This window comes from Malaclemys terrapin, chromosome 14 (genome assembly GCF_027887155.1).
Source record: "Malaclemys terrapin pileata isolate rMalTer1 chromosome 14, rMalTer1.hap1, whole genome shotgun sequence".
Lineage (NCBI taxonomy): Eukaryota > Metazoa > Chordata > Testudines > Emydidae > Malaclemys > Malaclemys terrapin.
In genome coordinates, this window is record NC_071518.1 from 845,076 (window position 1) to 857,440 (window position 12,365).

At 50.4% G+C, this 12,365-nt stretch overlaps 1 protein-coding gene across 2 annotated transcripts in view; it reads right to left on the reverse strand.

Moving 5' to 3' along the window:
• The window catches only part of PMFBP1 (polyamine modulated factor 1 binding protein 1), a 341,248-nt gene that overhangs the window by 90,002 nt on the left and 238,881 nt on the right, over nucleotides 1-12,365 (reverse strand). The window contains exons 10-11 of one of the 2 annotated variants that reach the window (XM_054049282.1): nucleotides 8,730-8,813; nucleotides 4,043-4,234 (exon numbers count right to left, since the gene is read on the reverse strand). The exons of the other annotated variant lie outside the window; for it this stretch is intronic. Coding sequence (XP_053905257.1) covers nucleotides 4,043-4,234; nucleotides 8,730-8,813 — 276 coding nt within the window. The remainder of the gene's footprint in view (nucleotides 1-4,042; nucleotides 4,235-8,729; nucleotides 8,814-12,365) is intronic. 2 annotated transcript variants of the gene reach the window in all.

Below are 12,365 nucleotides of genomic sequence, written 5' to 3' on the forward strand. Positions count from 1 at the left end.
GTTCCCTCCTGAATAATGATTATAATGCTGCCGGATTCTATTGTCATGCCACGTGTCAGAGAACCCAGATCACTGTTCAAACATCCTACTAATGGCAGTGAAATCACTGTGTAACTATCACAAACCTCTCCTCAACAAGTAGCACGTTTTAAACGTAGGAGCCTAAAGTTAGGCCCCTAAACCCATATTTAGGCTTCTAAATCAGTGGCCTGATTTTCAAAATGCTGAGCAGCCAGCAGCGCTCACTGGAATCAAGCTGCCTAAATAAGGGCCCGGGCGCCTAGAGCTAATCTCCGAGTTCCCAGATCACGTACGGGACAAGCCAGACGAGAACCATCCTGCATCTACTTCTTACTGATCAGACCGACTGCGATTAATAGAGAAGGTGAAACCAGCGACAGCTGAGCACAGTAAGGAATGGGACGCTCACCAAATCCAGCACTATGTAGACATTAGATTTTGGGAAAGCAAATGATGTATAATTAAGAAATGTAGTGAGAAAGAAGTAATTGGAGGAATAATTCAAATTCATAAGCGTGGGGGATCTTACTTGTCACCATAATTAGGGCACAGCAGATTACAATTCTTCAAATAAGGAAAAGGGCAGGAACATGGCTAAGGGCTGACTGAGTTGGGTTCTGTACTGTCATCACCAGAGCATGCGAATGCCCCAAGATTTGCAGTTAAGATTTCTGTTGGGGTGTGAACAGCTGGGGAGGGAACCACACAGAAACACAGAGTCAGTTAAGGCGGAAAGGGAAAGGCTGCTAGAAAGCAGATGAGTTAATGTTGCCAAAAGCACTAAGAGAACTAAAAAACACTTTTACAAAGCTATCCAGAGAATACACGCCCCAACTAAAAGCGAAGAAGGGGGACAAACCAAGATTGCATCTGAAATGGTTGACACTGGACTCTAGATTTCTCTAGCAGAAATAAAGGGGGGAAAAGATTGTACAACTAGGAAATCAAGAATATCTTATTAAAAGAGCTATTCAAGTATATAAAGGTTGTTACAAGGAGGAGGGAGAAAAATTGTTCTCCTTAACCTCTGAGGATAGGACAAGAAGCGGTGGCCCGGCTCATGCTGCTTCCCGTAGCTCCCATTGGCTGGGAACGGCGAACTGCGGCCACTGGGAGTTGCGAGCAGCTGGGCCTGCAGACGCTCAGGTAAACAAAGCGTTTCACGGCCCGCCAGGGGCTTACCCTGAATAAGCCACGAACCAAGTTTGAGAACCCCTGGTCTAGACAATACTTAGTCCTGCCATGAGTGCAGGGGACTGGGCCAGATGACCTCTCGAGGTCCCTTGCAGTCCTACAATTCTATGATTCTATTGCTAAACATCAGAGAAAGGAAGCTTTGGGAAAGCTGAACATATTCAGTTCAGCGGAGCCAAGTGATATGAATCCAAAGATATTACAGAAATGAGCCCATGAATGAACCAAATCAGTAACAATCATGTCTGCCGTTACAATTGGGTAAGTCTAAGGCTAGCCCATCTAGGGCTTGACCAGCTGTCTCTGTGACAATGGGAATTGACTCCTAGAAGGTGATGAGCAAGGAGCACTAAGCAGCACTAGCCCTTTATAAAGAAGGAACTGAGCTGCAGGAAGGGCTTTACAGCCAGGTGTGCCTGGGGTGGAGGGCTCTGCTCAGGGTGCTCACCTTTGCAGACAGGGATACTACTCACTAGTAACTGGTCCCTGAGCATTTGCACTTGTAGGCTATGGCGCCCCTGGCAACGAGCTGTGGAACTGCCTTGAAAAGCCCACTGGGGTACACGAGCAGTCAGGCATGAGGGTGATATCATCATGCGACTCGGCACAAAGGAGTGCACCCCCCTCAACAGCCTTAGATCCTTCTCCATAGAGTCCAGAGCCCTGACACCGAGCAGAACTCTGAGGTAGAGGGAAAGCGGGCGGGTCGTGTGAATGCACAGAGGTGACTCTTGGGAAGTAACTTCGCTTTCTTCTTTGAAGGCCTCTGTGGGAGATTAGCAAGCAGAGTTCCACCAGGTGGACGATGGGCAAGGAGTTCTTAGCTAAATATGGACAGCCCAAGGAGCAGTCTGGTGAAAGTGTGCTCTCAACTCCAAGTTGCTGCTTTGCAAATCTCCACCACCAGGGGAATCTGTCTGAAGAAAGCTACTGATGCTGCAGTGCCTCTTGTGGAGTGGGTCTTCCTACCAGCAGTTACTGGCTTCTGAGCTAAGATGTAACAACATTCTGCACAACTCCTAATCCAGTGAGAGTCTCTGGTTGGTAATAGGTTCTCCCTGTTTGTAAGAGGACTACGTTAATGAGAACTGCATGTCTGTTAGTTTGTGCCGGAAGTCTTCACATGGGACAATTACAGCCCAACATTTTGGTGTGCTCTGCAATTCATACCCCTGTAGTCCGTACTGTGGTGCAGTGTAGACATGTGCAGAGCCAGCAGGAAGGAACATAAGAATGGCCGTGCTGAGTCAGGCCAATCCATCTAGCCCAGGATCATGTCTTCCGATAGTGGCCAGTGCCGGGTATTTCAGAGAGAGAGAACAGAACAGGGCAATTATCAAGTAATCCATCTCCTGTTGTCCACCCCAGCTTCTAGCAGTCAGAGGTTCAGGGACACCAGAGCATTGGTGACTATCTTGGCTAATAGCCACCGATGGGCCAATCCTCCATGAACTTATCTAGTTTTTTTTTTAACCCAGTTATTCTTTTGACCTTCACAACATCCCCTGACAATGAGTTCCACAGATTGACTGTGTGTTGCATGAAGCAATACTTCCTTATATTTGTTTTAAACCTGCTAACTATTAATTTCATTGGGTGACCCCTAGATTTTGTATTGTGTGAAAGTGTAAATAACATTGCCCTATTCGCTTTCTCCACACCGTTCATTATAGACCTTTATCATATCCCCCACTTTATCATCTCTTTTCTAAGATGAAGAGTCCCAGGTTTTTTAATCTCCCCTCACATGGAAGCCATTCCATACCCCTAATCATTTTTGTTGCTCTTCTCTGTACTTTTTCCAATTCCAATATATCTTTTTTGAGATGGGGCGACCACATCTGCACGCAATATTCAAGATGTGGACATACCATGGATTTATATTATATAGAGGCAATATGATATTTTCTGTCTAATTATCTATCCCTTTCTTAATGATTCCCAACATTCTGTTCACTTTTTTGACTGCCACTGCACATTGAGTGGATATTTTCAGAGAACGCTCCACAATGACTCCAAGATCTCTTTCTTGAGTGGTAACAGCTAATTTAGACCCCATCATTGTATATGTACAGTTGGGATTATGTTTTCCAATGGGGGTTACTTTGCATTTATCAACATTGAATGTCATCTGCCATTTTGTTGCCCAGTCACCCAGTTCTGTGAGATCCCTTTGTAACTCTTCGCAGTCTGCTTTGGACTTAACTATCTTGAGTAATTTAGTATCGTCTGCAAACTTCACCACCACGCTGTTAACCCCAACATCATTTATGAATATGCTGACTAGCACAGATCCCAGCACAGATTCTTGAGGGACCTGGCTATTTACCACTTTCTACTGTGAAAAATCACCACTTATTCCCACCCTTTGTTTTAACCACTTACTACTCCATAAGGGGACCTTCCCTCTTAACAGGAGCAGCTGAAAGCACAGTATCTGACCTGGAGAGATGTTTTTGTGTTGGGGTACAATCTGAAAAGAGAACTTTTGGTGTGTTATCAAAAGAAGCTGTTTCCTGCTATTTGATTCTTTCGGTGTTCAGAGACACAGGACTTTGCATATTTTTTATAAACAGATAAAACTGCATCAAAGACATACCTGACCCTCACCAATTTCTGCTCCCTGCCGGAACACCCACAGCACCTCAAACTGCCACTAGCCACTCAGATCGAAAAGGGGCAACAATAATAAATGGCAGTATCATCTCTCTACCAGACATGGTGGCAATCTCAAATCACCCCAGCAGAGCACAGCTCTCTGGCTCCAGCTGTAGGTATTGTGCATGTAGCCATATTCTCCAGCTTGGTGCTTCAGTGTGTGTCTTACCAGCAGGCTAGCATCCCGCAGCTCGGCCTGGAGCCTGTGCACTGCTGTCTCTTTCTCCCGCAGCTCATCCTGAACATCAGCAAGTCTCTGCTGCAGCTCTGCCTGCTCCTCCCACTGGCGTGCTGGCATCTCACAGGAAAGACTCCCACTGGCTTTTTCCCAGGCCCTCAGGCTGGACATCAATTTCTCAATCTGATGGGGAGACAACAACTCACCAAAGGAAGCCTGGGGCTAGCCCCGCCTGGCAGCCCTGTGGCCGACACTGTGCGCACATATATACCCCGCTGCCCGCGGGTGCAGTCTGCAGCATTGCCTTCCCAGAGACCTGGGGTGTCATTCTGATGGTCTGGCTTCCAATTCCCTGTGTGATTCGGACTCCAGCGGAAACTGCCGCCAATCCCTGCAGATGCTGGACATTAAACTACCCGCTCTCGCCATTACGCCACCAGTTGAATTCTCTGTGTCTGTTGCCTCAATGCCTGGCAGAGTCTCAGCCCAGACTGGCTGATGGCATTAGGGGAGGATTCCATTCTTGGCAGGGTGTGGGCTTTTTGCTTTGTTTAGTATTTTCTAAATGGACAACCAACCCGAAATTCTCAATTACTGAGGCACAATCTTCACTCATTGCTATATTTGCTTTCCACAACCAACTCTCTGAATAACTTTTCATGAGTGATGTACCCGAATACTTGGATGCTAATATCTAAACTGTATTCTTAAATTTATTCACCTAAATTTGGGTTATTGCTTATTATGCACTATATGTATCTTATGACTTTTAAAACAAACTGTATTTCTGGATAATCTAAGCACTATACCCAGATGTACAGACACTATTTTCTTAACCTGTGTACTATATAATTTTTTAACATTAGCTTTAATCAAATTTGTAAGTATTTAAAAGATGAAGGTTCAGGGAATGCCTTCCTGTCCCAGCCAGGGATGACAGCGTCTGCCTGAGAAGAGAGAGAGAGGATCCCTTCCTCCCGCTGCCTCTTCCAGGAGACCCCAGCAGTTTTAGATCATGGGAATTTTCTTCTCCTTGCTGGCCCCCCCAGAGTGACCGAGTCCCCAGAGGGCTGCTGCAGGGTGACTGAAACAGACAGAGACCTTCCCAGGTGAGAAGCACTCAGAGGAAGTGCTTCCAAGCAGCAGCCGCGGAGATTTCTGTTAAACACTGAAAAATGGAGATTTCTGTTAAACACTCCTAATCTCCCAGAACGACAAGCTGTCTCCTGCGCTTGCAGGACCAAGTCCAGCCCCTTCCCTGTCTGCACTTGTGACCGTGACACACTTTCAGGGTAACTGCATCTGTACATGCCCCGTGTGGTCCAGTCCAGGAGTGCCCAGCCTGGTCTCAGGTCTCCAGCTGCCACCTTTGTCCCACTCCCTTCTGGCTGCCCAGCTCCCTGCCTTACACGGTCAAATCCCTAGCAAGCCAGCTCTGCGTAAGGGACATTGCTTCTCCCCCAGGGCTCTGAGCAGGGCTTGATGGCCGTGACCACTCAGCTCTTCCTATGCAAACACTTTCCTCCTTAACGTAAACGCATTACAGAGAAAACCTATAAAACCAGTACACATTCCTATATGCATGCTAACTGCTACCCAGAGGTCAAAGTCTTCCCAACCCTTCTGTGAAGGTTGGGACCCGCTTGGACCGACGGTCCTGTCCAGTTGCTGGATCAGGAAGAAGGCCCTAAGTCAGTGTAAACGTTGCCTTTTTATATCAACATCCCTTTCTTTGTCAGTTGTCTCCAGAAAACCCAGTTTGAACCAGTCCATGAAAGCCTCTGGGGAGGGGGACACCTCTCTGTGTGCCAACTATATGATCCGCCTTAATCACTGGTGACTGTGTTTGGTTCCTGGAGGAGCAGTGGGAACCCTCCCCCTTGGAGCTGCATACAATCCCTAGCCCACACTGACACAAAACGTATTACGAGATGGTCCCCAAAGACATCACAGGCAGGTGCAGTATCTGCCTCACTCTTGTTACGCTGGGGAGATATCGGGTTCTGCCTCTCCCTGCTTCACAGGTCACTGGGAGAGTCCATGGAGACCAAGCTCAGCTCACACTCTTGGCCTCTCCAAACCAGAAGACAGGGAATGCAAAATCTGGGGCCAGACACCATGGACAGGGAAAGGCCTCGCTGGCTGTGCCCACAAACAGAGAGAGACTGAGATGGCCCAGCTCTGTGCCCCCTGCACTGCAGAAAAGGTAAGAAGGGGCCAGGGTCTGTATGATGGGATCAGCTTGTGCCCCGACATTAGAGAGAAAGTGGGTACAAGCAGAGGGGCTGGTTGATGGGACCTGCCTGGGCTTCTACATTGTGGGGTGACTATAAGTGCGGTGGTGGGGAGGGGACTGCACTGCAGGGGAGATGGATATAAGCAGGGGAGGGTGCAATGTGGGGTGTATATAAGTAGGGGGATGCAATGCGAGAGAGATGGGTATAAGCGGGAGGGGCTGCACTGCGGGGTGGGTGGGTAGGTAGAAGCGGGGGGGGCTGCACTGCGGGGTGGGTGGGTAGGTAGAAGCGGGGGGGGCTGCACTGCAGGGGGGGATGGGTAGAAGCAGGGGGGCTTCACTGCAGGGGGCTGGGTAGAAGCGGGGGGGGTGCACTGCAAGGGGGATGGGTAGAAGGGGGGGCTGCACTGCAGGGGGGATGGGTAGAAGCGGGGGGGGCTGCACTGCAGGGGGGATGGGTAGAAGCAGGGGGGGTTGCACTGCAAGGGGGATGGGTAGAAGGGGGGGCTGCACTGCAGGGGGGATGGGTAGAAGTGGGGGGGTTGCTCTGCAAGGGGGATGGGTAGAAGCGGGGGGGGCTGCACTGCAGGGGGGATGGGTAGAAGGGGGGGTTGCACTGCAAGGGGGATGGGTAGAAGAGGGGGGGGTTGCACTGCAGGGGGGATGGGTAGAAGCGGGGGCTGCACTGCAGGGGGGATGGGTAGAAGCGGGGGCTGCACTGCAGGGGGGGATGGGTAGAAGCAGGGGGGGCTGCACTGCAGGGGGGATGGGTAGAAGCGGGGGGGGGGCTGCACTGCAGGGGGGATGGGTAGAAGCGGGGGCTGCACTGCAGGGGGGGATGGGTAGAAGCAGGGGGGGCTGCACTGCAGGGGAATGAACTCTTCACTGATATAACAAATTGCTTTCAGTGCAGCAGCACAGTCTCTGAGATCTCCTGGGGCGGAGCAGGGGGTGCAGAAACGACGGTGAGGTAGGGATGCCAGGGGGCTAGTGGCCTTTGGGAAGTTTAGCGCCCAGCTGTACAGTGCCCGAGGCACCTGCAGTACGAAGGATGGTTAAATCTTCGCACTCCTTATACGTTCCCGGGAGCTGAAAAGCTTCATCTGCCTGGACTGGAAGCTCTGCCCTTCCCCTGGCCGCTCCTAGCCTGCACAGCCGTCCATTTCCCAAGTAATAAGAATGGAGTTCGCGGGAGTCCCCGCCTGATGATTTATCCGGGTCACAGAGAGGACAGCCGGCTAACTGAGGTTAACAGCTTTCTTGGGTTCATTTCAGAAAGACATTAGCATGGGGCTGTATTAAACAATGATGTGCCAAATCCTGATTCATGCCCCTGGCGAGCTCCCTGTCAGGCAGGGGACCCAGCTGACAGGCAGGGCTGCGCTGCGCTGCTCGCCTGGGGGGCAGGCCCATAATTCATGCTCCTGGTGCTCAATTACACCTGACCTGCCAGGCCGTGGCTCCGGTACCTCACCGGCTGAAACAGCCCTGGGTGGGCAGCCCCGAGCCTTCGCCAGTCAGGAGTCAGCCCCCTTCCCTCCCCCCCCCCCATCATGAGACAAGCTTCACAACAACAACTTTAAACAAATGGGTGTTTCTCACCTGCCGCCCCCCTCCCCCGTTTGCGTGTGATCAGCTCAGGGTCACAGTCTGGCCTCACCGACACAACCAGAAACAAAAGGCCTCCCTGACAAGAGGGGACCCTTGACCTCTGCTCCCCCTGGGCTACGGGGAGCTGCTAGCCTTGCCTCTCAGTACCCCTCATGCCCACGCAGCTGCCCCCTCATATTCTCCCTCTGGGCGACTCCATGGTCTTCCTCCTGCTCCCCCTCACACCCTGCACCCCCAAACCTCCGCCTGCTTCTTCCCCTGCACCTGTGTACCCCTCCTTCCCCTACACACTATACCCTTCCCTACTTCCCCTGCACCCCCTGTCCTCTGCCTGCTCCCCTTCCTTCTTCTGCACCCCCAGTCCTCCGCCTGCTCCCCTTCCTTCTTCTGCACCCCCAGTCCTCTTCCTGCTTCTTCCCCTGCACCTGTGTACCCCTCCTGCTGTCCCTCCTTCCCCTACACGCCCATACCCTCCCAAACCTCCACCTGCTCCCCTTCCTTCCCCTGCACCCCCAGTCCTCTTCCTGCTTCTTCCCCTGCACCCATGTACCCCTCCTGCTCCCCTTCCTTCCTTCCCCTGCACCCCCCAGTCCACCTTCTGCCCTAACATTCCCCAGCCCCCCCTCAGGCCATCTCCTACACCCAACCTTCCCCTGCACTCCTTCAGTCCGATTCCTGCCCCCTACCTCCCTCTATGCCTCCTTGATCTGCCTCCTCCCTCCAGCTAGTCCTTACCTTCTTTTTAGTAACAGGTCTATTTACATGATCTCCATTACTACTCAACTGTCCTATTTCTAACAAGCTTGTCTTCCATGCACTCAGCTGTCTTACCGCTAACATCTGCTCAAGCCGATGGCCTCGTAGAGCCTCATTCTCTCCTGCTACCTGGGCCAGACACGCATTACACTCCCCAAGCTGAAGAGAAAGGGAAACATATTAGACATTCAGCTCCACCTTAGAACGGCCATATTGGGTCAGACCAAAGGTCCAGGTAGCCCAGTGTCCTGTCTTCCGACAGTGGCCAATGCCAGGTGCTTCAGAGGGAATGAACAGAACATGGAATCATCAGGTGATCCATCAAGTGAACACTCATCATCATACCAACAATCCAACTGCACGTCTCTGCAAACCAGTGGCAAGTGCCACTCTCATGTGTCCTTAACACAACTCACACATCCCCCTATTAATCAGTCCTTGAAGGCTCTGTCATACAGGAAAAAGGGGTAAACAGAAAGGTGGTTAAGTTTGCAGACAATACTAAATTACTTGCGATAGTTAAGCCCAAAGCGGACTGTGAAGAGTTACAAAACTCACAAAACTGAATGACTGGCAACAAAATGGCAGATGAAATTCAATGTTGATAAATGCAAAGTAATGCACATTGGAAAACAATCCCATATAAAATGATGGGGTCTAAATTAGCTGTTACCACTCAAGAAAGAGATCTTGGAGTCATCGTGGCTAGTTCTCTGAAAACATCTGCTCAACGTGCAGTGTCAGTCAAAAAACTAATCGAATGCTGAGAGTCATCGGGAAAGACAGAAAATACCACAATGCCACTATATAAATCCACGGTACGCGTATACCTTGAAATACTGCGGGCAGTTCTGGTCGCCCCATCTGAAACAGGGTAGATTAGAATTAGGAAAGGTGCAGAGAAGGGCAACAAAAATGAGAGGAGTGTGGAGCAGCTTCCACACGATTAAAAAGACCGGGGTTGTTCATCTTAAAAAAGAGCCTGCTAAGGGGGATATGAAAGAGGTCACTAAAATCATGAATGCTGTGGAGAAAGTGAATAAGGAAGTGTTATTTACCCCTTCACATAACACACAAGCCAGGGGTCACTCAATGACATTAACAGGCAGCAGGTATTTCTTCACACAGTGCACTGTCAACCTATGGAACTCATTGCCAGGTGATGTTGTGAAAGCCAAAAGCATAACTGGGTTCAGAAAAGTATTAGATAAGTTCATGGAGGATCAGTCCATCATTGCCTGTTAGCCAGGAGGGTCAGTGATACAACTCCAGGCTCTGGGCGTCCCAGAGCCTTTGACTGCTGGGACTGGATGACAGGGATTATTCACTCGAGAATTGCCGTTCAGTTCTCGCTCTCTGATGCAATACAGCACCCAGGCATGGAGTTAGCCAGCACAATGGTAAATAATGCAATGAAGTGAACTCTGCTCTAGTTAGGTCCTACAGCCCTGCAGAATGCTCCGTGCACCTGGGATTCCAAGGCCTGGCCAGTGCAATGATTCTGCAGCAGATTCAGTTTGCCAGGTTATCCAGTGCCACAGCTGTGCTCGGTGCTTTACAGACACGTAAGGCAACAAAGTTCCTGGCCAATGGTGCTTACAATCCAAATAGGGCAGATGATAATGAGAAACGACTGCAGACCTTGGGGCTCAGGGATGGGAGGAGGAAGATAACAGAAACAGGCCATACAGCAGATCATATCCCTTAATTTGTGTTGTATATTACTTATTTTCCTAGCTAGCTATATGAGATTTTTTTTTTATAGTGCCTATCACCATTGGGTCTGAACTGAGACTAAACAGAAATGGGGTTAGCTGTGTTGGTTCCCATGCAGATAGGGCTGTTTGAATGGTATGCTGTTCTTCCTCCTTGTTAGTGCTCACTGGTGCCGTTCCAGGTGAAAGTCTGGTTTCAAGCGGGAGGGGTGCAGGCCTGGCATAGTCTTACCTGTTCTTGAGAAAACACAAGCTGCTTCCTTCCCTCCACCCCCCTTTCAGGTGAACAAGAGAAGTAACAAAGCTAAGTCCAACCCAAGCAAATTCTGCAGCCCCATTCCACCCTGTGTCACAGGCTTGTCCTCACGAGTCTGTGCCAACCTTCCAGCTCTGATCCCTTTTCTAGAGACCTTCTGGCCTCCCTCCTCTCCAGTCTCCAGTTCTCTAGCCTCACCTCACCAGGGTCCCAGACAATGAAGCAGGCATAAGGTCTGCTCCAAACTCTCCCTGCTTCTGATTCTCCAAGGTCATTAGTATTGTAGCCACAGTCCCGTAGCAAAGTCTGCTTTCTGGACTTGTCTATGTCTGACTGTCCAGACAAATTCTGCACCCACTACTCTAGGCATCCCAGGAACATCCCGAGCCAGGGACAGTCTCTTCAGGGCTTCTCCCTAGCCAGTCTGCTTTGTTACCTCTTCCCAGTTCTGTTCTCCTAGCAGCGGTTCTCAAACTTTTGTACTGATGACCCCTTTCACATAGCAAGTCTCTCATTGCAACCCCCTTTATAAATTAAAAACACTTTAAAATCTATTTAACACTATTATAAATGCTGAAGGCGAAGCGGGGTTTGGGGTGGAGGCTGGCAGCTCACGACCCCGCATGTAATAACTTCACAACCCCCTAAAGGGGTCCCAGTTTGAGACCCCCTGTCCTAAGGGCTCCGTAACAAAGCCCACTCCAACATTCCCTTTCTGTGTGGCCTCCTCTGAGGCCTCTTGACCAGACAGAGACAGAACTCCTGTCCCTTTCCTCATCTCTCTCAGTAGAGAAGGCTAAAGCCTGCTCCTTTCCAAGCTCCTTCTAGTCTCTTCACTGGAGACACCTACCAACAGCTCCTGCTCCCTGCAGATCTCTTTCCACTTGGAAGGAAGGGAGTTGTTTCTGTTCCCTCGCTACCTTTCCCAGCATTCCTGCCCCCCGCCCCCCTGCCCCCAGGGACCTTGCTACAGGAACAGGATAGGGGCGGACCATGGACTTGCAGATAATCTGATCTCTTCTGGCAGGATTTCCATAGTTGTGGTCCTGCCCTGAGAATGCTCTGTCCCATGCTCTGTGTAGGGTGTAGAGCTCTGGCATGCCAATGCAGCGAGGTGTCCGAGCATGCTCCATCCAGGCTTGAGAGATGAGGTGCAGGATTGTGAACCCTGTTGGGTTAGGTTGGGGCCCCCCTAGGAGCAATGAGTCCTGGAGTTATTGGCCTGTTTTCATAAATTCAAAGATTTTAAGGCCTCTATAATCATCTGGCCTCTCCTGCTACATAGCCTTGAAATTTAGGATAAGAAGCCTGAACCTGATGCTGCGAAGGAGGGGGATCCACAGATGGTGATCTGGTCTCATGGAGGTTAAAGAAAAGGGGAGAGAATACTGAGCCATGTGGTGCTCTGGAGGGATGAGGGGGCACAGGCCCAAACATGGCAAACTCTGTCCAATAGGAATGATTAGAGCCAGCACAGTGCTGTCCTCTTCACTCCCACAAGCTCTCCTGGTCCCATCAATGCCACATGATCAGTGGCTTTATCCTTGTTCTGTGTTTGCTTTGTATTTTGTGGCGAGCACACGGGCAGGGCTAGGAAGCACTGAGTGGAGCTGAGCGAAGAACAATTTGTGGAGGGCTCTGCAGGAGCAGAGGAGGATGGTTCACGCAGAGAGAGAAGGAAGTGCTCCAGGCATAGAGGGCGCTGTGAAAACAAGCACAGAGACACACATGGGAGGGAAG